Source organism: Geotrypetes seraphini, chromosome 13 (assembly GCF_902459505.1).
Source record: "Geotrypetes seraphini chromosome 13, aGeoSer1.1, whole genome shotgun sequence".
Classification (NCBI taxonomy): domain Eukaryota; kingdom Metazoa; phylum Chordata; class Amphibia; order Gymnophiona; family Dermophiidae; genus Geotrypetes; species Geotrypetes seraphini.
Window position 1 is genome coordinate 79268829 of NC_047096.1, and position 23513 is coordinate 79292341.

At 43.3% G+C, this 23513-nt stretch overlaps 1 protein-coding gene across 6 annotated transcripts; it reads left to right on the forward strand.

The window, feature by feature from the left end:
- SP2 (Sp2 transcription factor) lies at nt 1–23448 on the forward strand. Of its 6 annotated transcripts, none has more exons than XM_033917574.1 (7): nt 1–30; nt 14319–14395; nt 16731–17690; nt 18496–18799; nt 19765–19939; nt 20172–20365; nt 22495–23448. In XM_033917574.1, exons 2-7 carry the CDS (start codon nt 14333–14335, stop codon nt 22593–22595), a joined length of 1797 nt encoding a protein of 598 aa, XP_033773465.1. In that variant the 5' UTR covers nt 1–30; nt 14319–14332; the 3' UTR covers nt 22596–23448. The 6 variants fall into 6 exon arrangements, with proteins under 6 accessions (XP_033773465.1, XP_033773462.1, XP_033773460.1 ...); XM_033917571.1 differs by lacking the exon at nt 1–30 and adding an exon at nt 94–166; XM_033917569.1 differs by lacking the exon at nt 1–30 and adding an exon at nt 226–362.
- Nucleotides 23449–23513: the final 65 nt, after the last annotated feature.

A 23513-nucleotide genomic window follows, 5' to 3' on the forward strand; every position in this document is an offset into this window, starting at 1 on the left:
GGATTATATAGCCTGTCCATCAATCAACAAGTGGGTGGCATTTATCATTCCATTGGATCAATGCCCCATCAGTCAAGTTTATGATAGCGAATCTGTTGGCTTAGTGTACGCCCGTCATAGCAGGGACTCCTGTTGCCCGCAAGAACCTAAGGCTCACCCTCTATTGGTAGATATTACCGTCGATCACTTTACATCACAGAATGGACAATATCATTGGCCAGGCGCACTGCCCATTGCTCAGTGTTTGATTGCCATTGGTTCGTTGCCCCATCTCTCATGAGCAGGGTGTGTGGTGATTGGATGTGGCGGGGCGGTGGTGCAGTCCGCCAGGGACCGGGGATGAAGGAATGGCGTCATGAGCGGTGGGTAGGAGCCGCTCTTTACTCTCTCACTTTCCAGGCTGCTTTTGCCGTCGGTGGGACTCGGAGTCGCTGTCGTGGCTGGTCGGGGGTGGGGAGTTGCTGTGCTGTGGCCGGGTGGGGCGGGCCCGGCCCCGGGGAGGAAGGACCTGTCTGGGGAGGCGGGACCGACCTGGCAATGGTGGGGCCGCGTTTCCGGAGTAGGCCTTAGAGCTGGCGGAAGAGCCGTAGAAGTGGATGGGGGAAGAGTGTGGGAGGGATACGTTGTTGGACGGGGGGAGCGGAATGAAGGGCTGTATGTGCATTTAGAATAGGAAGCGTGTATAGGCTAGGGAAGATACGCTGCTACCCCTCCTATGTATATATATATATGTACTTTGTTGGAGGATGAAGGAAGTAGAAAAGGTTAATATGGGGTAGAGGGTACACAAGGGGCCTGAAGCGTTGTATATGTAGGAGGGCTAGGAGTGTGTTCATAGGAAGTTGAAGGGAGTAGGAAGACTGTATCTGACTATTTACTCAGTTCTCGAATGCTATCAACTGGTCAAATTTTCGGGCTATCCCTGAGAATATACGTGATATTTCTGCTCAATAGCAGTAGTATGCATGCAACTCTCATGCATGTTCACAGAGCCAGTGGAAGGGTTTGGGGTACCTTTAGCGAACCTTCAGCTTAACCCTTCCCCTCCCTTAAAAATAGATATTGATGGCTCAGAAACTATTGTTTAACTTATGTTGCTGTTTTGCTGCTCAAACCCCCCCCCCCCCCCACCTGCTGGCATAGGTACCTGCCTGTATTTGCACCTGATTATATAAATTAAGGCTATCCTAAAAATTGCTAGCTGCTCTAGAGTAGAGAGTTGCGCAGGGACAGAAATCCCACCCGTCCGCGAGGAATCCCCTCCGTCCCTGCGAGGAATCTCTCCATCCCCGCCCGTCCCTGTGAGGAATCCCCTCTGTCCCCACCCGTCCCTGTGAGGAATCCCCTCCATCCCCGCCCATCCCTATAAACTTCAGAAATAGTTATTTCATTTAATTATGCTACTGAATTAAAGGCTCTGGTAGAGACCCATTTACAAATAAGCAAAGACCCTTTATTAATTTGGAAATATTAATTGGGAAGAGTATATACTTTGTAAACGGGTTTCTACCAGAGCCTCTAATGTAAATATACAATATAAATAAATACTCAGCTGATGAGAACCCCCAAGCTGTCAGCTGAGGACTTCCTTTGCAGTTGGCCGTGGGTCCCTTTTGCCAAGCTTGGCAGGCAGCAGTAGCGTCCCTGAGTCACAGATGCTAGCACCTCAGTGGCTCATGGATGTTGCCAGCGACTGCTGTGCTTGGTGGAGGGGAGTTCTGGCCCTCTCTAGAGGAGGTATTCTGCTGGCGGTGCTTGGGGATCCCCACCAGTCACAGCAAGGATCAGCAAATACTTCAACACTGTAGAAATAAAACCAGAAATGCATTTCCTTTTCTTTTGAACACAATTCAAAGACATCTGCTACATACATTTCCCAAAGCTAACATATTGAGTCCTCCCACCTTTGTTTGAGGTCTTTCTGTCTGTCTCGCTCTCTTTGTCCTCCCTCTCCCCAGGGCCTGGCATCTCTTCTCTTTCTCCTCAGTTCAGTGTGTTTCCCCTCTCTACCCCCTCTAGTTCAGCATCTGCTCTGTCTTTCCCCTCCCTTTTGGTTCAAGTCTGCATTCCAGCCCCTCCTCAAGGTCCTTTTCTGTCTCTCTCTCCTCTCTCCCCCCCCCCGTCCAGATCTAGTGTCTCTATGGGTTTACAGTCAGGGTTTACCTGCCATATCCCTACATTCAATTTCACAGCAGGTTACAAAAAAAATCATAATACATCCCAACCAATCTACACAAATTAATATAATTTTAAAAAAATTATCAAAAAGCCACTTCAAAACTCGCTTTGCGAATCACTCCTGCCAATTTAGTGATTCTAGAGCCCCCCCCCCTCTCTTTTTACTGTCCTTCTACGCAGACATTAGAAAACAAAGTTTTGGGATAGTAAATAATTTGTTTTTATTCATTTAGCTTTGGAGATTTTCATTTAAAAATTTTACAGGGATTCCATCTCAACTCAAGTCTTCAAACACACCTAGTCAGGATGGTTTAAGGACACCCTCCATGAATATACATGAGATAGATTTGTATTCAGTGGAAGTAATGAAAACAAATTTATCTCATGCATATTCATTATGGGTAGCCTGAAAAACTGATAGGCTGGGTGTGTCCTGAGAACTGGTTGGAAACTTTTCTTTTTTGAATTTGGTTTTTTAAAACATGTCTAATTGGCCTTAGATTTCCCTGTATCCTGAATACAGAAATAGGAACATTATCTCCTGTCTTTTTGCCAGAGGAGACTCTTTTATATTTTTCTGCTGTCTGATTTAGCCTTAAAACATCCCAATCTAAAATCCTAAGCATATATTGTGCAACTAATCTTAAAAAATTATTTCTGAGCTCTGTCTGCATATGAATCCCTTCTCAGACTGTTTTGGGGAAGCTTTAAATGTTATCCAGTGCCACACTAAAACCTGACCCATCTCGAATAAAATATAATTAAATAAAAATATACTCATTTAACTCACTTCGTTCATTCTATTATTTTAAAAGAAGCATCAGAAATTTAATCGAATTTTTGAAATGTTAGCATGTAGTTTTCCGAGCTCTGCAGAGACATTTGGACACCTCTTTTTTGCAACTAACTTGGGTCAAATACGAGTTATTTGTTCTGTCTGAAGTTCTGGACAAGATCATTCAAGCCAAGCAGGTAATAGATGAGCCCAGCATTAGGCCAGAGGCATATCGGGTATGGAGGTCTCTCCTCGAAGAGCTTACACTACAAGACCCAGAAAATACGTTTTGTTCAATATAAAGATATTTTCAAAGCACTGAAATTGAGTACCTCAGCACTTTGCACCAGCAAAAACTGGCTGAGCTGGCGGGGGGACAACAGGGTGCTAGGGAGAACACTGCTCGTCTTCCATTTCTTGCCTGCCTGCCGCAGCACACATAGCCGACCGGAAGTCTTCCATAAACCCTCCCTCCGACGTCAGCGCTGACATCGGGGAAGACTTCCGATTGGCTATGTGTGCTGTGGCAGGTCAGGCAGGAAATGGAAGACGAGCCTCGCAGCAGGGAAGGTAGGAAAATCAGACGAGCCTCGCAGCTCGAATTGTATTGAACCCTGTGGGATCCCTGCGACCCTAGGGGGCGTCCCCACGGGATCCCTGCGACCCTAGGGGGCGTCCCCATAGGATCCCCATGACCTGAAGGGGGAACCCATGGGATTCCCATCCCTGTTCCCGTGCAGCTCTCTATTCTAGAGCACTTGGCATAACTACAAAGGAAATATGAGGATAAGGGGTTAAGGAGAGGATAAGGTTCAGGGATGCATGAGGTATGTATGTGGAAAATCTGCTGCTGGTTCTCTCCCAATTCAGAAATGAGCAACTCTTCTCATCTAGTTGAATATCTATCTATTCAGTACTAGCAGCAACTGTTTTCTGCTATTTTTGTGCATTAATGGGAATGGTGTCAGACACAAGCAAGGAAATATGGGTGGAAGCATGGAATATAAATCTCTTGGTTGGCATGAGCATTGGGACACTTGACCAATATGCTCCTGACTAGAAGAACTTTGTAGTGAAGAAATAATTTCTTTCGATTTGGGGTGACTTTTTACAGGTTGCATTTTGGGTTAATTTCTTGGCTTAAGAACCTGAAAAAAATAGAACTTGTTAACAGTATATCACTGAATCCATCTTATATGAAATTTATTGCCAAGATTGGCTGTTTCAATGATTAAATTGGTAAATACATACATGGTGGTATCAAGCATACATGCCCTTTGGGGAAATATGCAAGTGACCATTACATGTAAACAATGTTTGTTTTATATTGAATAAGTTCTTGGCACTTATAATTCCAAACCTGATTGCCAGAGAAAATTGAGCATGTGAAAGAATACTTGCATTTTTAAGGCAGTAGACCTCTTAAAGATGACTGGATTTTATTCTTTGGGGATTATATTTTGATGATGTTGAGTTTGATTTTATTGTTCTGATGCCTTTTTATAATTGTATTACTTCAGGCATTTGTGTATATGTGATTAATAAATCTGAATGAATAAATAAACCTAAAATAATATATAGGACAAATTGCACATACCGGTCCTCCTAATTTGAGCTAGTAACATGTTGGTAGCATTCTAAATCCTTAATGTGGGTCTGGACTGCAGCCTTGGACCTAATCTGCTATCTGCTTCTGTGAAAACACAGTGGTCAAGGCATGCATTCTAAAGTCTCCCCAATGGTCCCTGCCTTTTTTTTGTTGTTTATATGCAGGGAGTCTGAGGGTGTCTCATGTTTTGGTCTAAAGAACAATACCCCAAATGATTTGTAGCCATGACTCCCCCCCCTTTTTATTTTTTATTTTTTTGCAATTGTTTATTTATAACCAAAAATGCACACCAACACAGCATCACAGTACCAAAACAGTACAAGCAATACAATCAATCAGGCATCAGAATAGCATAACCCTCTGAGAGCAACCCCACCCTTGACTTAAGAAGAGAGCTAAACTGACCTTTATATTAGATGTATATGCACATAAGCTATATGCAGTAAGGATCTTTTTATCAGTAAATCTGATGTTTGATATCTAACTGCTTGAACACCTAGTATTGCTCATTCTTTAGTTGTTGCCTTGGGTTTCTCTGCAATACTCATAAATTGTCAAGTATTGTTTAGAATATTTTGTTAGTGACATGAGAAGTTCATTAAGACAGATATTAAATGTCTGTTACCTTTATCCTACTTCTTACTTTCATAAAAAGAAGGGAAGGGAGATTATGTACGTGGGGCAGTGGAGGATAAGTAACTTGCTGAGTCACAAGGAGTTAACTAACCGTTAGGCTATTCCTCCACTCCTAAAAAGATCCCCCCCAGCAGTAAATTTAGGCAGAGGAAACACTTGATTTTCTGAAGAAGTGGTTTATTTAATAGAAGCTGGTTTTGACCTGGGGTGGGGTTTAAGGGCAAACATGAGTTTTAAGGACATTTCCAGAAAATGCAGGACACGGTTCATTTTTGGGCAGTTTGTCCACCTGGATGAAATCTTAATGGGGGATCTGAGATTCACTCCCCCTTTCCTTATCAGAAGAAGAATAGATATCACACTAGCACTTAACATTTTACAGTACTGCAAAGGTGTCCTCTAACTACTTTGGCTTAGGAGTGTGGTTCCTTCTGTCATGGTATACACAAAACTTCCATATAGAAATATTGCCTTTGAAAGAACATGTTAAAAAGATGTCATGTTTATGTCATGTTTCTGATAACTGTGAGGCAGTAGTAAAGAAAACCATATTCTTCACAGGAAATAGTAACACACTAGGAGCAGAAGTGTCAAAAACATAAGAAATACCAATTCCCCAAAAAATATTTATTGGCACTTTTGCTGTGTGAACCTCCAGTATAACATGCAAAAGTTAGCTGCTCTTTTGGTCCCAACCAAAACAGTATCAGGAGATGATGAACTACATGAGCTTTTCCAGAATACACTCTGACCTTTCTCCAGTCCCTTCTGGCCCTTGATGCGGTAAGCTACTTTTTGTTAGTGCATGGCTTATTCCTTATTTTCATACACTACTCTTATTCCTGATGCAGTAAGAAATTTTAGCACAGGAAAATCAGTGGTAAAAGAACTTTGCTGAAGAATAGCACACTAGGTGTGCAAATCACTGCATGACAGATTGCTCCCAATATGAAACAGTGCTAAAATCTAGTCCAGTGTTTTAATTCTTCTCCTAGTGAATTTTTTACACCAGATCAGGACTGGTGTAAAGATGGAATGGGAGCAAACAGGTTATCTGAAGTGAAGTGTGGCACTTCATCTTACATCATTAAAGATACATGGTGGCTCAAATGTGACATTAGACACCCCTTCCCAACACCACAGAAAGAAACCCTAGTAGTTTGTGGGCACCTAGACCCCCTAGCTCTGAAGAACTCCCAAATGATCCCCTTGCACGCTCTGCCTCCCCCCTTCCCCCCCAAAAAAAAAAAGAAAAACAAAACTTGGTGGTCTTCTAGTCTCAGATCTGGTACTCCCCCCTCTATCCAACCTCCCATACACACATATTCGATCTACCTTAAATCATTTCTTCATCTGGGTCACTTAACAGTGACAGTGGTCCAACAGGCTGTCCACCCAAGCTCAGAGCCTGCTCTCTGCTGCTTTCCACCCCTTCCTGACCTAATGTGCTGCTTCTGCAAGGGTAGGATACAGCAGAGAGCAAGCTCTTGGGTCGAGCAGATGGCCTCTTCAAATCGCTGCCAGTATCAGTGACCTGGATGAAGAAACAATTTAAAGTAGACGGGGGGAGCGATGATGTTTGATACAGGGGAGCACTGGACCTGGGACTGGAGGTGAGGGAAAGAGATGTTGGACAGTGGCTGGGTAGGAGGGAGGGAAGAGAGATTGAAAGAAATATTGGAACCAGAGGAGGAGGAAGAGATACTGAACAGTGAGTGGTATAGAGGGAGGGAGGCATTTAAATGAGATTGAGAGATGTTGGAGCCTGGGGTGCTGAGGAGAGAGAGCTTGGACAATGGCTGGACTAGGGAGGGAAGAGAGGAGAAATGTTGAACCCAGGGGCAGAGGGCACATGAGGTGCAAGCGGTAATTTGTGGACCCCCAGAATGGAGACAGCCAAAGTTTCTGGACATCCACTCAAAGCCCTGTTTTAACCCAAACTTCCCAAAAGGCCTAGTGTTCCAGCTTGATCCCCCAAATTCCTTACCCTGTCCACCTCTAAAGTTGGGAGTCTGGAAAAATGCCATCTTCCCAAAATGATAGTGCATCAGGATATACAGTACTGCTAGGAGATCACTTTGCTAAATAAGGCAATTCACTAAGGGAAGCATTCTCTTATTTGGTAGATTGACCAGGGTGCGCTGGAGTAGATGGCACCTGGTGAAAGGGGCCCACTGAGCTACCAGTTAATTTTTGCTGGGTGATTCGGGACATACTGTAGAGAATGACATGGTGACAAAATTTATCACCATTCCCATCCCTGTGGGAAACCATTCTTTAAGAAGAGAGGGATGGATCAGAGTATGAATGGGCAGAATCACTGACCCTCAAGCCTTGCATTGAAGAATGCTGGTGTAGAAAGACTGAGGCTGAGATAGACACTAAAGAATGACATGGGGTTGTTTCCTGCTGTTATCTACAGGAATGGTGATGAATTTTGTCACCATGTCATTCTCTACTGAGCTACTGGTGAATTTTTTAGGGTGGGGGATGGGGATCACGGAGTCTGGTTTTTTAAAATGTGTGTCTCTCCCTCTCAGTGTATGAGCTACTTCTTACTCATGCATTGACAAGAAGCTGGACACTTTACTCACAATGCAGCAATAGATTGCACATTACTATGGTGGTGTGTGCTTTTTTTCACACAGCACATAGTTGGTGGGGGGTAGGTGCGGTAGTCTTCAAATGGTTTAAATCGTTTCTTAGTGGTCGGAAACAAGAAGTTTAAAATACATGAGAGATGATCAGCTCAAAGGTCCCCGAGAACTGGAGTGCCACAAGGATTTGTTTATTTTTGTATCTGAACTGAATTTGTTGAAACTTCACCTCTAGTTGCCCAGCTGCACAGTAGGGTTTCACTGCAGTAAGTACACACTTCACATCATGCCACTGTCTGCTGCATGTCATTAACTTGGACTTCCAGAGGCTGCCTGTGACAGTTATGGCTTACCTTGAAGCATAAAGCTGGGCTTCATAGCAGGCTGCCCAATTTTACCAGAAGCAGGTCTTGTCAGATGAATCTGATCAAGTTTTTTGACTGAGTGACCAGAGAGCTGTATGTATACACTAGATGTAGTGTATTTGGACTTCCACAATTCTTTTGACATGCTTCCTCATAGGGTGATCAGTAGATTTATCATGAGCCATAAGGAACTGGTCAAGTGACAGATGACAAGGGGTAGTGATAGATGGATTTCATTCTGAGAAAGGAATGTTAACCAGTGTTGTGCTACAGGTATCAGTCCTTGGTCTGGTTCTTTACAACATTTTTGTAAACAATACTGTGGAATGTTTTGTAGATGACCTTCTGGAATGTGGGGATAATATGAGGAATGGTGTAAACCTTGAAGAATAGTCTAGAGCAGTGTATCACAAACTGTGTGCCATGAGACGCCGGTGAGGAGGAGAGGCGCTGGCTGACTGCCTACAGGACATGCCTATCCTGCTCCAGCACCCCCCACTGGCGGCCTAGGGCCTCATCTGGAGGGCCTTTGCGCATGCACAGATGTTGACATGATGATGTTACGCATGCGTGTGATGTTATCATGGCGACATCCACACATTTCCGTGTGCCCTTCAGCCAAGACCCAGAGTTTACTGTGCTGCCAAGTAAAAAAGCTTGTGGGTCACTGATCTAGATTGTGGCAGCTAAGATTTAATGCTAAAAAATGCAGTTATGAATGTGGGTTGCGAAAATCCGAGGGAGCAGGCAAAAGTACTGTCTGTGAAGGAAGAGCAGGATCTGGGGGGTAATCATATCTGCTGATCAGGTAGATAACAGTGAGAGCAAAAGCCAGAAGGATACTTGGGTGCACACAGCAAGAGGAATGACCAGGAAAATAGTAAGCGATAGTGCCTCTGTGAATCTTTGGTGTATGACATGCCATTCTGGAGACTGCAGCTTTGAAAGGATATAAGCAAGATGGAGTTGGTCCAGAGGGTCACTACCAAAATGGTCAATGATCTTTGCTATGAATCATAGGATAGGAGCCAAACCTTTTATAATGCTTTTACAAATGATTGTCATTATGTTCCCAGAACCAACAGAAATAAAGAAATACAAATAAAAATTACTGATTGGACAAAATCCATGACTGTGTGACAAGGCATTTAAAATCTTGAGTTAACCATCCCAACCTATTTACAGTCTTTAGTTCCAGATGTTTCCCAAGCATGATATATCAACCACCCCTTCATCCTGGACTTTACCTTGCAAAAAAGCTTTTAAGATATAAAGTGTCATAAAACATAAATTTGTTAACCGATCCACAGTATGACTATATATTTGGAAGGAAAAGTTGCAACGGCAGTAAGAAAATATTTTAAACTTGACCTCCCAAAAACCCATCCTGTACTTTGAAAAATGTTTTAAAACTAAATTGTGGTCTATATCCAGCAATTAATGTACTCGTAATAAAGAGTAAGATTAATATCTTAAGAAAATTCTAATAAAGCAGTCCCATCAAGGCTACTATGCTGAGAGGATATAGTATACCCTAACTAAGGATGACAGGGCTTGAGGATGCATCTTCTAAATGTCCATAATGTATCTACGTCTCAAATGTAGAAAAATTTCAACTTAGAATCTAATTCAAAATTCCTATATAAAAAAAACAATCTGTGGATTAACATGTATTAAATTCTTTATTAGCTAGATCCAGGGCAGCTGTTAATTAGTGTTCTCCTGAGCGTCATCCCAAGAATCAAATTGTAAAGTTGCAAAGCTATGACAACCAGCCTGAAAGCATATCTTCCATTTGGACTGATGAGACAGCCAGTTCCTCCAGGGAAACTGAAGTAGTCCCTTTCATCTATGTTCCAGCGCTGTTGGCAAAGGTCTGACAGGCTGCTTTGAGGGCCAAACCACCCAGAAGATCATCTCTTTCTCTGCTTCTCATTTCCAAAGCTGAGAGTTTCACCAGTTGCACAGCATCAGTCTGATGCTGACACTTCAATTCTCACAGTAACCACTCCATCCCTAGAGAGCCCTTCAGCAGTGGAGTCCATCGCTGCAGTCCAATCCTGCACCTCCACTGCTCCTGAAGTCCTCTGGTAGGACTAGGGGAGAACTCTCCAGGACTGAGTGAAACCTCAGCTTGTCGGAAAAACCATCTCCATCACATCCAACTTCCCTCTAACAGCCAACCCAGGATACTGAACTACTGAGCCAGTTATCTGCGAGGATCAACCTAATCTTCCCTTTAGGCATAAAAAGAAATTACAATGAATAGAAAAAGAGTCTACAATTCAGCTGCCTTAAACTGCTGCCACGTTGGCTTTGCCCCCTTCCCACCCAATTCAGATCTAAATGTGTATACTTCGTAAGAAAAGCAGCATAGAGGAAATATGATGGTGACATTTATAGTAAATATCTTTATGGTATAAATGCACAAGAGACTGCCCTCTTAAAATGGAAAGCAAGCTTTAGAATAAGGGATCACAGGATGGCTGAACAGGAGTAGACTTGCGAGTAAGAAAATAGTTCTTTATGGCAGTGATTCCAAACCTGGTCCTGGAATCACCACAGCCAGTCAGATTTTTCAGGCTATCCACAATATTTGTGAGAGAGAGTTGCCTGCAAATCTCTCTGTGAATATTTCTTGTGGATATCCTGAAAACCTGACTGACTGGAGTGCCTCCAGGACCAGGGAACAATGGTATCTGAATTCAAGAAAGCATGAGACAAGTATAGAGGATTTCCAAGGGATAAGGGAATGTAGAATTTTAGTAGGTAGTGTGGGAAAGACAGACTGGAAAGACTATCTCGTCTTATTCTGCCATTTATTTTTCTCCAGAGACGAGCAAGTAAGATGCAGGCCCACTTTTCAGTTGATGACTCCTAGTAAAGAACCTTTTGGCTTACTGGGCTTGTATGGAACCGCATCTCAACTCTTTGGAAATTGGGGGTACCCTTGTATAGACCTCTTTGCTGCTAGCATATGTAAAGTGTGTGCTCTACTTCTCCTTCTATCCAGGTGGCATCAGCTTTGCACGAGATACTTTCACCATCTCATGGAACGAAGGACTCCTATATACATTCCCACCCCCTCCCCTTTCCACTGTTACCTTGAGTTCTGCAGAAGATACTTTTAGCCTTTGCAACTTTCATCTTAACACCCCAGTGACCCAGTCAATACTACAAAACAACTTGGTCCATATGGGACTCTCCCAAACTTTTATCGCACAACAGAAGGCCAGCTCCTGCACCCCAATTTTCACAGTCTCTCTCACAGCATAGAAGTTGAACAATGCCTACCAGTCTCCCAGGAAGTGAAGTCATCCTCTTAGTGGCTAGGAGACCCAGCACAAGAAAATCCTACCAATCCAAATGGACATGTTTTGCCCACTGGGCACACAACCAACAACAAAACCCCATTTGCCTGCCACATCCTTATCTCCTTTACCTCGCTGACTTTAGTCTCATTACCACTTCAATTAGGCTCCATCTTTCCATCATTGCCAAACATAATGAAGAGATGGACCACAGGGCCAGTCTCAGTGCATTCTCTGGTAACCCATTTCATGAAGGAATTAACAATTTACAACTTCTTTACATGCCCCTCTACCATTCTGGGACATCAATCTTTTTCTAGAAATGTTGATGAAAGGAACCTTTCAAGACCTGAAGACTATCACCTCAGTACATCATGCCAGTGAACTGCAGACTCAATTCCTCCTCAACCAAGTTCTCCAAACACATCCAATATTTCTGCCCAAAATTATCTCTGATTTTCACCTTAAATCACGTCCTTCCCCGACCCCCACTATTCACCAGCAGAAAAGGCCCTGCATTCACTGGACTGCCTATAGGCCCTATTTTACCTCCAGAATATTGAATCCATCCACAAATCCCATTAGCTCTTTGTCACTTTTAACCCAGATAAACCTGGGCTTCCAGCTTCCAAACAGACATTGTCTACCTGGATCTTGGACTGCATTAATTGTGTCAGAGTTATGGCTTCCTCCATTGCCCATTTGGAAGCCTTTGTCCTGCTGGACATATGTAAAGCTGTCACATAGTCCTCTCTGCATATCTTTGTTAGCACCACTGCATCGACCATAACACCTCAGCATATACAGCATTCGGCCAATCTATTCTAAGAACATTTTTAGCCTGCTAATAGGGCAATCCAACCACCCAGACCATCTCCTTCGGCTAGTGAATCTCCAGAAAGTGTGCCTGCATCCCTGGAGAAAGCGAAGTTGCTTATCTGTAACAGGTTAGGTAGACAGCAGGGGAATGCAGTCACACTTTCCTACCTGTTGTCTCCCATTCTTTTACATTTTATAGGGAGCTAGTAACATAACTGACTAACCAGTTGTACCATGTGCAGGAAATCCTATGCATGCCCAGTAAACCAAAAGGCTTACTTCTACAAGAGCACCGTTAAAATGGTTCCATCAGGAGAGTTCACCAGCAAGTGTAGCTGCATTCCTCTTGCTGTCTTTGGAGAACCCCTGTTACAGGTAAGCAGCTTTGCTTTCTATGATTTGGTTTTCACTGCAGGCTGCATAGAGAATGACACGGGAACAAATTTTCCCCCGTCCTCAAGGGAACTCATTTTCCCATCCCGTCTGAGTTATTTTCCTGTCCTTACCCCATTCCTGCAAGCTCTGTCATCATTTGCACAAGCCTCAAATACTTTAAAATCATAAGTGTTCGAGGCTTGTGCAGTTAAGGAGAGCTTACAGGAATGGGACAGGGACAGCAACAAAACTTGTGGGGACGGCACAGAGAAATTGAGTTCCTGTCTTATTACCCTTTTGTATTTTTCCTTTAATGTCTCCTCTTTACTTTATAAATTGTATTTCATCCCTCCTTACCTTGTGTTTAACAATGTTAATTTTTAGCATATTAAGTTTATTTATTAATTGTATGGACTGTTTTGTTACCCAATCAATGTAACTTTTTAAATGTACACCGCTTAGAAACTTTGTTTAAGGCGGTTAATCAAGCCATTAAATAAACTTGAAACTTGAAACTCTACTACATGCTGCCGGCTGATGACTTGGCCACTGTAGCACAAACAGCAGAGCCCTGTCTAAGGAGGGACATTACATCCAAATGTGCACTGTTCAGTCTGTTACTTGCTGTGTAATGTAGGCAACAATGTAAGAGCTCAGGTGGGCAACTTTTAAAGAGCTTGTAAGACTTGATTGTCCCAGACACATTGTACAGAGTACAGACAAGCATTGATTTTCAAAGGGAAATGCCCTGCAAATTTTCCCTATGAAAGTTTGAGGCAGTGAGGAAAAATACAAGTGCCCACTCTGAAGTAGGTTCAAAATGCAAATACAAAAGTAAAAATTAAAATCCCTGGTGCCAATATTCAGACCATGGGAGTTAGCCGAGCTGACTCCTGTGTTTGGCGCTGAGCCCAGATATTCAATGCCATGCCGTTTCTGGTGACAGCACTGAATATCCCGTTTATTTTTGGCTGCTATAAACATAGCTGGCTAAATCGATATTCGGCATTGGCAAAATTAAGTTTATAGTAGCCAAAAAATAGACCAGCTATTAAAGTGGCTCAATTTGGCTGCTAAACATAGCCAGCTAGTGCTTTAAATTTCACAAGGTAACTAGCTATCTGCTAAGTTCTAATATTTAGCAGCCATTTCGTGCTGAATATTAGTGCTTAGACAGGTTAGCGCTATTTAACCGGCCAGTTAAATAGTGCAGAATATCAGGCAGCCTGTATGTTCGTTCATTCATCTAGTCCTCCTTTACCCCCTGCTCTGATGGGGGGGAGGGAGTTTTTAAATTGTATTATTAACATGGGTAAATGCGTATACTGTAGAAAGTCTGCAGTTTGCCTCTCTGATTGAACACAACACTAATGTCAATATTACAACAGCAATTAGCTGCTCTACTAACTAGTAGTAATTTATGGAATGAATTCATTTGACCTTATGAGTTGTCAGACCTCAGACAGTGGCCTGATAAGTAGCACCAACAAGCACAGCACTGTATTGACTGTTTCAGACCCTCAGGGTCTCCACAATGGACAGAGCTGGGGAGGGGGGGGAATTCCACCATCTGTAAAGGGGGAAACTTTCCCACAGACAATAGAAGCCACCTAATGGCAGGAAGTAACTGTTCCCTCTGTTTCCTTATTTCAGCCCCGCTGGACAGCATGTCTGTCACCACTGCTGTGAGCCCCAGCCAGTACCTGCAGCCCACTGCCATCACAGCACAGGTAAGGAAAGGAGCTCAGCACTCGGACCTTCCTATTAGAAGAGGAGATGGGAGATCAGGCTTGAAACCACAGCACTCTGAGCGTTGCTTACTGTTGAGGGAGTGGAGGCCAGGTTGAGAGCCCTAGTACTCAAACTCTGCTCTTTCATGACACACATCACAAAGTGCTTTCTCCGCTCCTTTTATTTTGTAGCTATAAAGTGGTGGTGGTTCTAGCAGTCCTAACTGAGGAGTATATGGTGTCTCCATCTTTTGCCAGGACTGACTGCTTGATGATGAGATCTGAGATATACAGCGGTATTCTAAGGTTAACTGCAGGTCTTTTCCGTGCAGTACAACGCATACTAAGGCGCGCTGTTTTAACACGTGCTAAATGTTAGCACATGCTAACGAATCCTTTATAGTCTATGGACACATTAGCATTTAGCGCGCGCTAAAATGGGTAGCGCGCCTTAGTAAAAGGACCTCAAAGTGTGTTCCCCAGGATATGTGAATGAAAGCCAGAGTCTTTTGCCTGCTGCCCTCTGATTCAGCATTTGAAAGCAATATAAGAGGAAGTTGAGTGTACATAGGGTTACCATATCTCTGGATTTCCCCAGACATGTTCTCTTTTGCAGGACTCCGTTGGGCATCTTGGTGGCTTTTTTATGTTCCGTCTTTTGTCCAGTTTTCAGGGCAGCAGTGAGCTGTAGTAACTTGCAAGAAGAAACAAGCACGCAGAGCTGCTCTGCTTAGCACATACTATCAACTGTGCCTGTCCTCTGCTCCCTCTGCTGTCAGTTCCTGTTCCGGGACAGAGGACCGGTACAACAGACAGTGCATGCCTGAGCAGAGTGGCTCCATACACGTTTCTTCATCTTGCCATTGCAGACTGTAAGCAGCAGCAGGAGTGAACCCGAGGTAACCTGAGAAGGGGTGTGGGGCAGCTGGATGGAAGATGCTGGATGCAAGGATGGGGGAGAGAGAGAGAGGGACACATGCAAAATGGAAGGATTAGGAGAGAAAAAGGGGACACTGGATGGAAAAGGGATATGGGGAGAAGTTGGATGGGTTAGAGAAAGAGGGGACATGCTAAATGGAAGGATGGGGAGAGAAAAAGGGAACCCTGAATGGAAAAGGGATAGAGTGGGAACAATGGATGGAAGGATGGTGAGAGAGGGGAGACGCAGATGCTGGATGAAAGGATGAGAGAGAGGGAAGAGGTACATGCTAAATGGAAGGATGGGAAGAGAAAAATGTGACATACTGGATAGAAAAGGGACAGAGAGAATATGCTGGATGGAAGGATGAGTGGAGAAGAGAGTGGACATGATACAAAAGAGGTAGAGGAGAGATGCTAGATGGAAGGATAGGGAGCGAGGTGAGATGCTTGATGAAAGCAGGGGCGCACGGTCACACTAAATGGAAGGATAAGGGTACATTCTGGATGGAAAAAGCATGGAGAGATGCTGGATAGAAGGGTGGGGAGAAAAAGAGGAGAAGCTGGATGGAAGTGAGAAGAGACCCAAGAGAGAGGGGGTACATGGAGGTGGGAAGGGAGAGAGGACTTGCTGGATGGAAGGGGGTAGAGGATAGAGTTAGTGAAAGATTGGGAATTAGAGGGCATGATAAGGCAAAGTGATTGTGTACCGTGTGTTTATGGGGGGGGGGGGGGGTAGGGTTATGGTAACCCTAACTGTACAGATTGTGTTTTAATTCAGTGACCATTTAAACAGTTTATTCTTAGTGGACATGGGGGAATATGACATTGCTTTTTCATAGAATACAGTGACAAATGGTTCTGGCCAGTGAATTTACAGAGGCAACATAGCTGATGAGCCTTTGGTGAACAAGAAGCACTGAGCCCACGTTACAAGTTGCTTAGGACTTTAGTATCAAGAGCTCCTCAACTATGGAACTTTATGCCAACTCATTTACGAGAAGAATCATTATTAGACCGCTTTAAATTGAATTTTAAAACTTTTCTATTTATTGACCTATAATCTAAAAAAAAAAAAATAATAATAATAATAATACATCTTTTTGCAGATGGGATCCCCCTCCCAATGTACTAGCCCTATACATCTCTCTGTCCTATTCATTATTGTAATTCTCTCCACTAACCCATTGTCTTTAAATGTACATCTGTCTCTGTCACATATAATGTATAACCCTGTTCTTAAAGCTATGTATGTCGCTTAGAAATATGATAAGCAGGTTAACAAATTTTAATAAACTTGAGCTTCTAATAACAGCAGAGCATTATTGAAGGCCATTTGGCCTTTATCTGCCATCATGTTTCCATGGTTGCCATATGTATCAGGCTAACCCCTCTTCCTTTCTCTTTACTTTTCTAGGACTGTCAGCCTTCCCCTTTAGCCCTTCTTGCAGCAACATGCAGCAAAATTGGACCCCCACCTGTTGAAGTAGCAGTTTTACCTCCAGCACCACCTCAGCCCACTCCAAGAAAGCTTGTCCCAATTAAACCAGCACCACTTCCTCTGGGCCAAGGGAAGAACAACTTTGGGCTTGTGTCAGTGAAAGGAAACCTCATTCAGATCCAGAGTCCCCAGCATGGGACCTCCTTCCCTGGAGGACAGCTGGTATTTGCCATCCAAAACCCTACGGTCATCAATAAAGGTGGCAACTCCTCCAGCAGCATCCAGTGTCAGGGAATAGCACAAAACCAGGCCATGACACGGGTGCAGACTATTCCAGGAAACCAGATACAGATTATTCCTGGCACCAATCAAGCCATCCTTGCAGCACCCAGCACCACTCAGAAGCATGTGCCCATCAAACCCGCCCCAGCACAGAAAGTGAACATGGGCTCGGCTTCCATGCAGAGTGTGGGCAATCTCATGAAGCTAGCTGGTGGTGGCAATGTTACCTTAACCCTGCCGCTGAGTAATTTGCTGAGCACTGCTGATCCTGCCCAACAGGTGCCTCTGATCACTGAAAGTCCAAAGCCTAATAAAAAGACTAAAAAGAAAGCCTTGGCACTGGCCACAGCGGCAACATCCCCATCAACATCTGTGGCCATGGCTGAGCAAGTGGAGACTGTGCTGATTGAGACAATGTCAGATAATATCATTCAGGCGGGTAACAATCTATTGATTGTGCAGAGCCCAGGCTCAGGGCAACCATCTGTACTGCAGCAGCTGCAGGTGCTCCAGCCCAGACAGGAGCAACAGGTGATACAGATCCCCCAGCAGGCCCTGCGAGTGGTCCAAGCTGCCTCAGCAACTCTTCCTCCTGTCCCCCAAAAAGCCTTACAAAACATTCAGATTCAGCCTAGTGAGCCAACACCTACTCAGGTAACTCTCCTAGACACAACTTTTCTTAGAAGAGATGCTATAGGCAAATACTGCACCTCACTAAGATTAGCTCAAGTTAGGAGTGTGAAGACTCGTATTCCACATATTAGATTGTAGGTTAGGAAAATGAGGCTGTTTCAGATAAGAGGCAGAATACTAATGTCAGTATGGCACCCATAAAACAATTTTTTTTCACTTTGAGTCACAGCTCCCACCAGAACTTGGTGTCTGGTCACCCTGATTCTGGCTGGCAGAAGTCACTGTTGAGCAGTGGCCAAAACTCCTTACCCCAGGGTAGTTGAGCGCTTCCTTTACAGCTGACTGAGGAAGCAGTAGCCATATTTTCTACAGACCAGTAAACAGCACTAAGTCAGTCTTGATACTTGTGAAGTGCTGGGGTGGAGAGCACCATATTTAAGTAGAAGAAATGCCAAGCAGGGAGGAGAGAGGCACTAGAGGATTAATTTAGTGGTTAGAGTAGTAGGCTGAGACCCTGGGGAATGAGTGTTCAAATCCTGTTTCTCCCACTAATGCTCCTTATGATTTTGGCCAAGTCCCCATACCTTCCATTGCTTCAGGTAACTTAGATTATAAACTCTCTGGGAACAGTGAAATAACTAGAATGTCCAATTGTAACGCAACCTGCAGCTTGGATTTGGAAAAGCGAGTAATGAAACCTAAAATAAGAGAGTCTTGAGCTTGAAGCCAGTAGGGTGGGGAGCACAGCAGAGGTTGTAGAACTGGAACAAGCTTTCCTTCTTGACAGTGCCTTAGTGCTTCATGCCTGTGCACCTTTTCTTCCCAGGTATACATCCGGACTCCATCAGGTGAACTGCAAACTGTGATTGTTCAGGAAACTCCTGCAGTGCCAGTGACATCATCACCTGTGCCCTCTTGTAACAGCATGTCCCAAAGTTCACAAATAGGAAGTGGCAGTAAAACGCCAGGAGCTGCACGCAAAGAACGCACTTTGCCCAAAATTGCCCCTGCTGGAGGAATCATTAGTGTAAATACAGCTCAGCTAGCAGCTGCAGCCCAGGCTATGCAGACCATTAATATCAACGGGGTCCAGGTTCAAGGAGTTCCTGTCACCATCACCAATACCGGAGGTGGGGCACTGGGAGAGGACCAGATTTTTAATGAGTGGTAGTGGGCAGGGAGGGTATGTACCCGGGTTAGCCTTAACCTGTGGGGGGACACTGCCATGAGCATCCTTTAACTGGGAAAGTTAGACAGAATTATAGGGTTAATTATTGGGGGGGTGCTAAGCTGGGTTAACATTTAACAGGACCTAAAGTTAACCAACCCGAGTAGTGTAAATAATCAATACAAGCAATATGTTATCGGAGAAGTGCATCTAGCATTCATCCACCATTCTACAATCTCTTTAGTATTCAGGAAAAAAGGCCTCAGAATTGGAGCCTACGCACAGTCGTGTCGTAGACTGAGGTGATCAGCGTAGTTTTTTTGCTCCATGCTCCAGTCATTGGCCAAAAAACCTGATAACTTTACTACTTTTTTTTTTACTGTTTTTCTTTATCTTGTTTGGAATTTAGTTTAATCTTTATATATTTTTTCTGTTTTACTACTAAATTCCTATTACAAGTTATCTTCAATAACATTCACTGTTTTTCACCATTTTATTAAATATGCACCTGTCCATTATACTGAAAAAGATTGACATCTAAATTACTTATCTTAAGCAATGCTTGTTCTTAAAAATGCCTTAAGTAGTAAAGTTATCAGGTTTTTTGGCCAATGACTGGAGCATGGAGCAAAAAAACTACGCTGATCACCTCAGTCTATGACACGACTGTGCGTAGGCTCCAATTCTGAGGCCTTTTTTCCTGAATGTTAAAGAGATTGTAGAATGGTGGATGAATGCTAGATGCACTTCTACGAGTGGAGTATAACATATTGTGTTATTTTAACATTTAACATGGTCATAAACATTGTGACAGGAGTAGTCTTACATGGGGGCTAATAGGGGGCTAGTTGAAGAGGAGTGTTGTTCCAGGGTAACTGCAAGTGTCCCTTGACAGATAGTATTGTGTGTTGTGATTCTTTTTAACAGGCCAACAGCAGCTGACTGTGCAGAACATGTGTGGCAGTAACCTAACCATCAGTGGCCTGAGCCCCAGCCAGATCCAGTTGCAAATGGAGCAGGCCTTATCAGGAGAAGCACAGCCTGTTGAGAAGAGGAGGCGTGTAGCCTGTACCTGTCCCAACTGCAAAGATGGAGAAAAGAGGTAAGGAGGCTTTGGCTGTTATGTAACTGGCTTTAGTGCTCTCACGTCAACCTTCACTCTTGTAGCCAATTGCTTCACAGCATGTAAGAGATTTGGTTTTCTGTTCTCAGTTTCTACCAGTTCCTTCTCTGTCAGACAGAAGAGAGTGCAACTACATTGCCACAAATGGCTGTCGGTGTGCTTTCCCTTCCTAGTTGATGCTAACAGCAGTTGTGGTTTTCTTTCCTCTCAGATCTGGAGAGCAGGGGAAGAAAAAGCACGTATGTCATGTGCCCGAGTGTGGAAAGACCTTCCGGAAAACCTCATTATTGCGAGCGCATGTACGCTTACACACAGGGGAGCGGCCCTTTGTCTGTAACTGGGTCTTGTGTGGAAAGAGATTTACACGCAGTGACGAATTACAGCGGCATGCAAGGACACATACAGGTATGTAACATGCAAATCCATCAGTCTGCTGTGGTAGGGGGGAATAAGCACAAAATTTCAACTCTGTAATCTTCTCTGTATCCAAATTGTTATATGTGGTAGCAACCCATGAAAGGAGCTGTAAGATTGTTATATACGAGGGTCATTTCATAAATAATGCACACACTGTTTTAAAATTTACTTTTTTTTTTCCCCCAAGTATTTCTTTACAATCCTTCAATATAGTCTCCCTGCTTTGCAATGACCAAGTCCCAACGTCCAGGAAGCTTCATTATTTCATCTAAGACACTGTTTTTGTTCAGTTGCCGAATGGCTTAGGTAACAGCAGAAAAGAGCTCTTCCAGAGTTCCAATGATCCACCGAAAGAGTGGTGGATCATTGAAACAAACTCCCACTGCAGGTGATTGAGGCCAGCAGTGTGTCAGATTTTAAGAGAAAATGGGATATTCACATGGGATCTCTAAGAGAATAAAGTCAAGGGGCGGGTATATGGAATGGGCAGACTTGGTGGGCTATAGCCCTTTTCTGCCATCTTTTTCTATGTTTCTAACGATGTCCACGGATAGGTTGTTTTAACTTTGGAAAAAGGTCAAAGTCTGGTGGTCTCATGTTTGGACTGTAGGGAGCATGAGGTAACACATCCCAACCGTATTTGTGTAGTTTTTCAATGACATGCCCTGTGTGTGGGCAAGCGTTGTCGTGAAGAATGAGTGACCTAGCCAAGAGCAACTGAGGTCAGGTTTTGTGCAAAAAATCACAATAATACACTGCTGTGACACTTCTTCCACATGGAACTTTGTCTGTGATGATGATGCCTTCATGATCATAAGCAAAAATCATCATTTGTTTGATTTTTGATTGAGCTCATTGAAATTTTTTGGGTCGTGGGGAAAATGGAGCTCTCCACTCGTCATTGAAAAACTACGTGAATATGGCTGGGAGGTGTTGCCTCATGCTCCCTACAGTCCAGACATGAGACCACCAGACTTTGACCTTTTTCCAACGTTAAAACAACCTATCCGTGGACATCATTTTGCATCTCTGGAAGAGCTCTCTTCTGCTGTTACCTAAGCCATTCGGCAACTGAACAAAAATGGTGTCTTGGATGGAATAATGAAGCTTCACGGACATTGGTACTCGGTCATTGCAAAGCATGGAGACTATACTGAAGGATTGTAAAGAAATATTTGAAAAAAAAAAAATAACATGTAAATTAAAAAAAGTGTTCATTATTTATGAAATGACCTTCGTATGTGGTAGCAACCCATGAAAGGAGCGTTTTGTAACTGGAATCTCCTAGTAACCAGCTGCAATGTGTAGAAAAGGAATCTACACGTTATGTCAAAGTAAACTATTTGCAAAAATGTTTAGGTGCTCAGATATTAGTCTGATAGCATACAAAAAATAATCAAGGTTCATAAACGTATCACTCTAACATTCCAGGGGCCGCTGAAAAGTTCTCAGCCCAACCAAGAAGGGAATGATGTGGAGCCTTAAAACTTATAAGTTATTCCACACTTTGTGATGCTTTTTGGTTTCAATGATATGAAATGAAAAGTTTTAAGAAAAGTGTGGAATAACATTTTCTCCTTGGGCTGAGAACTTTTCAATGGCCCCCTCATACTCCATGTTTCAGTTTATGTCCACTTCAGGGCAGAATCATACAAATGTCCTCCTTGAGTGTATAGAGCTACAAGAGTAACTCCAGAGCTACCAAACTGACCAGCACATCACCCCAAAGTACTAGCTTTTACCTCCGTGCATTTTACCTGTAATATGAAGTTACAGATGGACATATAGTTTTCTCATGTTTTTAATTTACCCTTTGTGCATCCAAAAAGATATAAAAACTAATAGCTTAACATGGCAAAACTCTAACAGCTCTCTCCACAGACTAAATGAGAAGACAAAAGTCTGGTATCAGACTAATCTTCTATGAGTTCATATTTATACATTTTTTGAAGAGACACTTTATTGAAATCTGGCATCTTTTGAGTTTCTGAGAAGCTCAGTTTGGCCTTTTTTGGGTTACTGGTATGCAGAATGTAGACACATTTAACGTACACAAAGGTATAATACTCTAGTGATCAAGAGGTTTGGTTCTGACATTTCTCACTTTTCTCTGGCAGGTGATAAACGCTTTGAATGTGCACAGTGTCAAAAGCGCTTTTTGAGGAGTGACCATCTAACAAAGCACTTTAAAACCCATCTGGTCACCAAGAACTTGTGAAATCAGTAGCAGCACTCCCAGGACTGAGAGTCTCGGGAGTTTCACTGTCGTAGGCAGTTGCTGCATCACAGTAGGCCACCCTCCTTCCTTGCAGAAAGGTGACACCCAGGTTCCCCAGCACCAGACGCCCGAGTACTGCTTGCAGAGGTGACTTCAGGATCCCCAGCATCAGCTCCCTGCAGGAAGGTAACACAGGATGTCCAGCATTGGCCTCCTCTGTACCCATTGTATTCTTGGATTGACACGTATGCACTGGCCAGATAGAGGGAGGGAGCTCAGAAGCAGGAGCAACTGTTTCCACAAAGGAAAAATTGGTTTATATGCTTCAGTTAGGAGCAAAATGTCCTTTGCCTGCGATGCAAGTAACCAGGAAGACTTCGAACCACGTTGGGTATTAAGTGTGCAAGGACACCCAAGACTCATACTGAACTGTACTCAGTTGGTGTCCAGACTAAGCTGTCCCACCAACCATGGATTATTGAGTCTGATGGCACATTCCATTTAAAGACTATTATTCCCTGTGCTTTAGAACATTGCCTTACCCTGATAATGATGAAGAGTCATGTTATTTCCTTTTTTAAAAAAATTTAATTGGTTTGTGTTGCTTTCCCCTGGATGCAGGTGGAGCTGGAGGCCCATTGTCTTTCCACTGATTTTATTGCAGAGGCATATTTCATTTCTAATCCGGAATTTAAATAAAAACAACAAAATGTATATATTTGTAAAATAAGACATTTGCCATATTTGTAAAATAAGACATTTGCCATCGTGTTTACTGAGTGTTTAAAGCATTACTTGTTATTTCTGAGCTTTTAAATTAATTAAAAAAATGGAAAATTTTGTTTGACAACTATGTTCCCTCTAAGTTGAGCTTGTACATTCGAGGAGCATTGCTCACAAAAACACTTGCAAATCTGG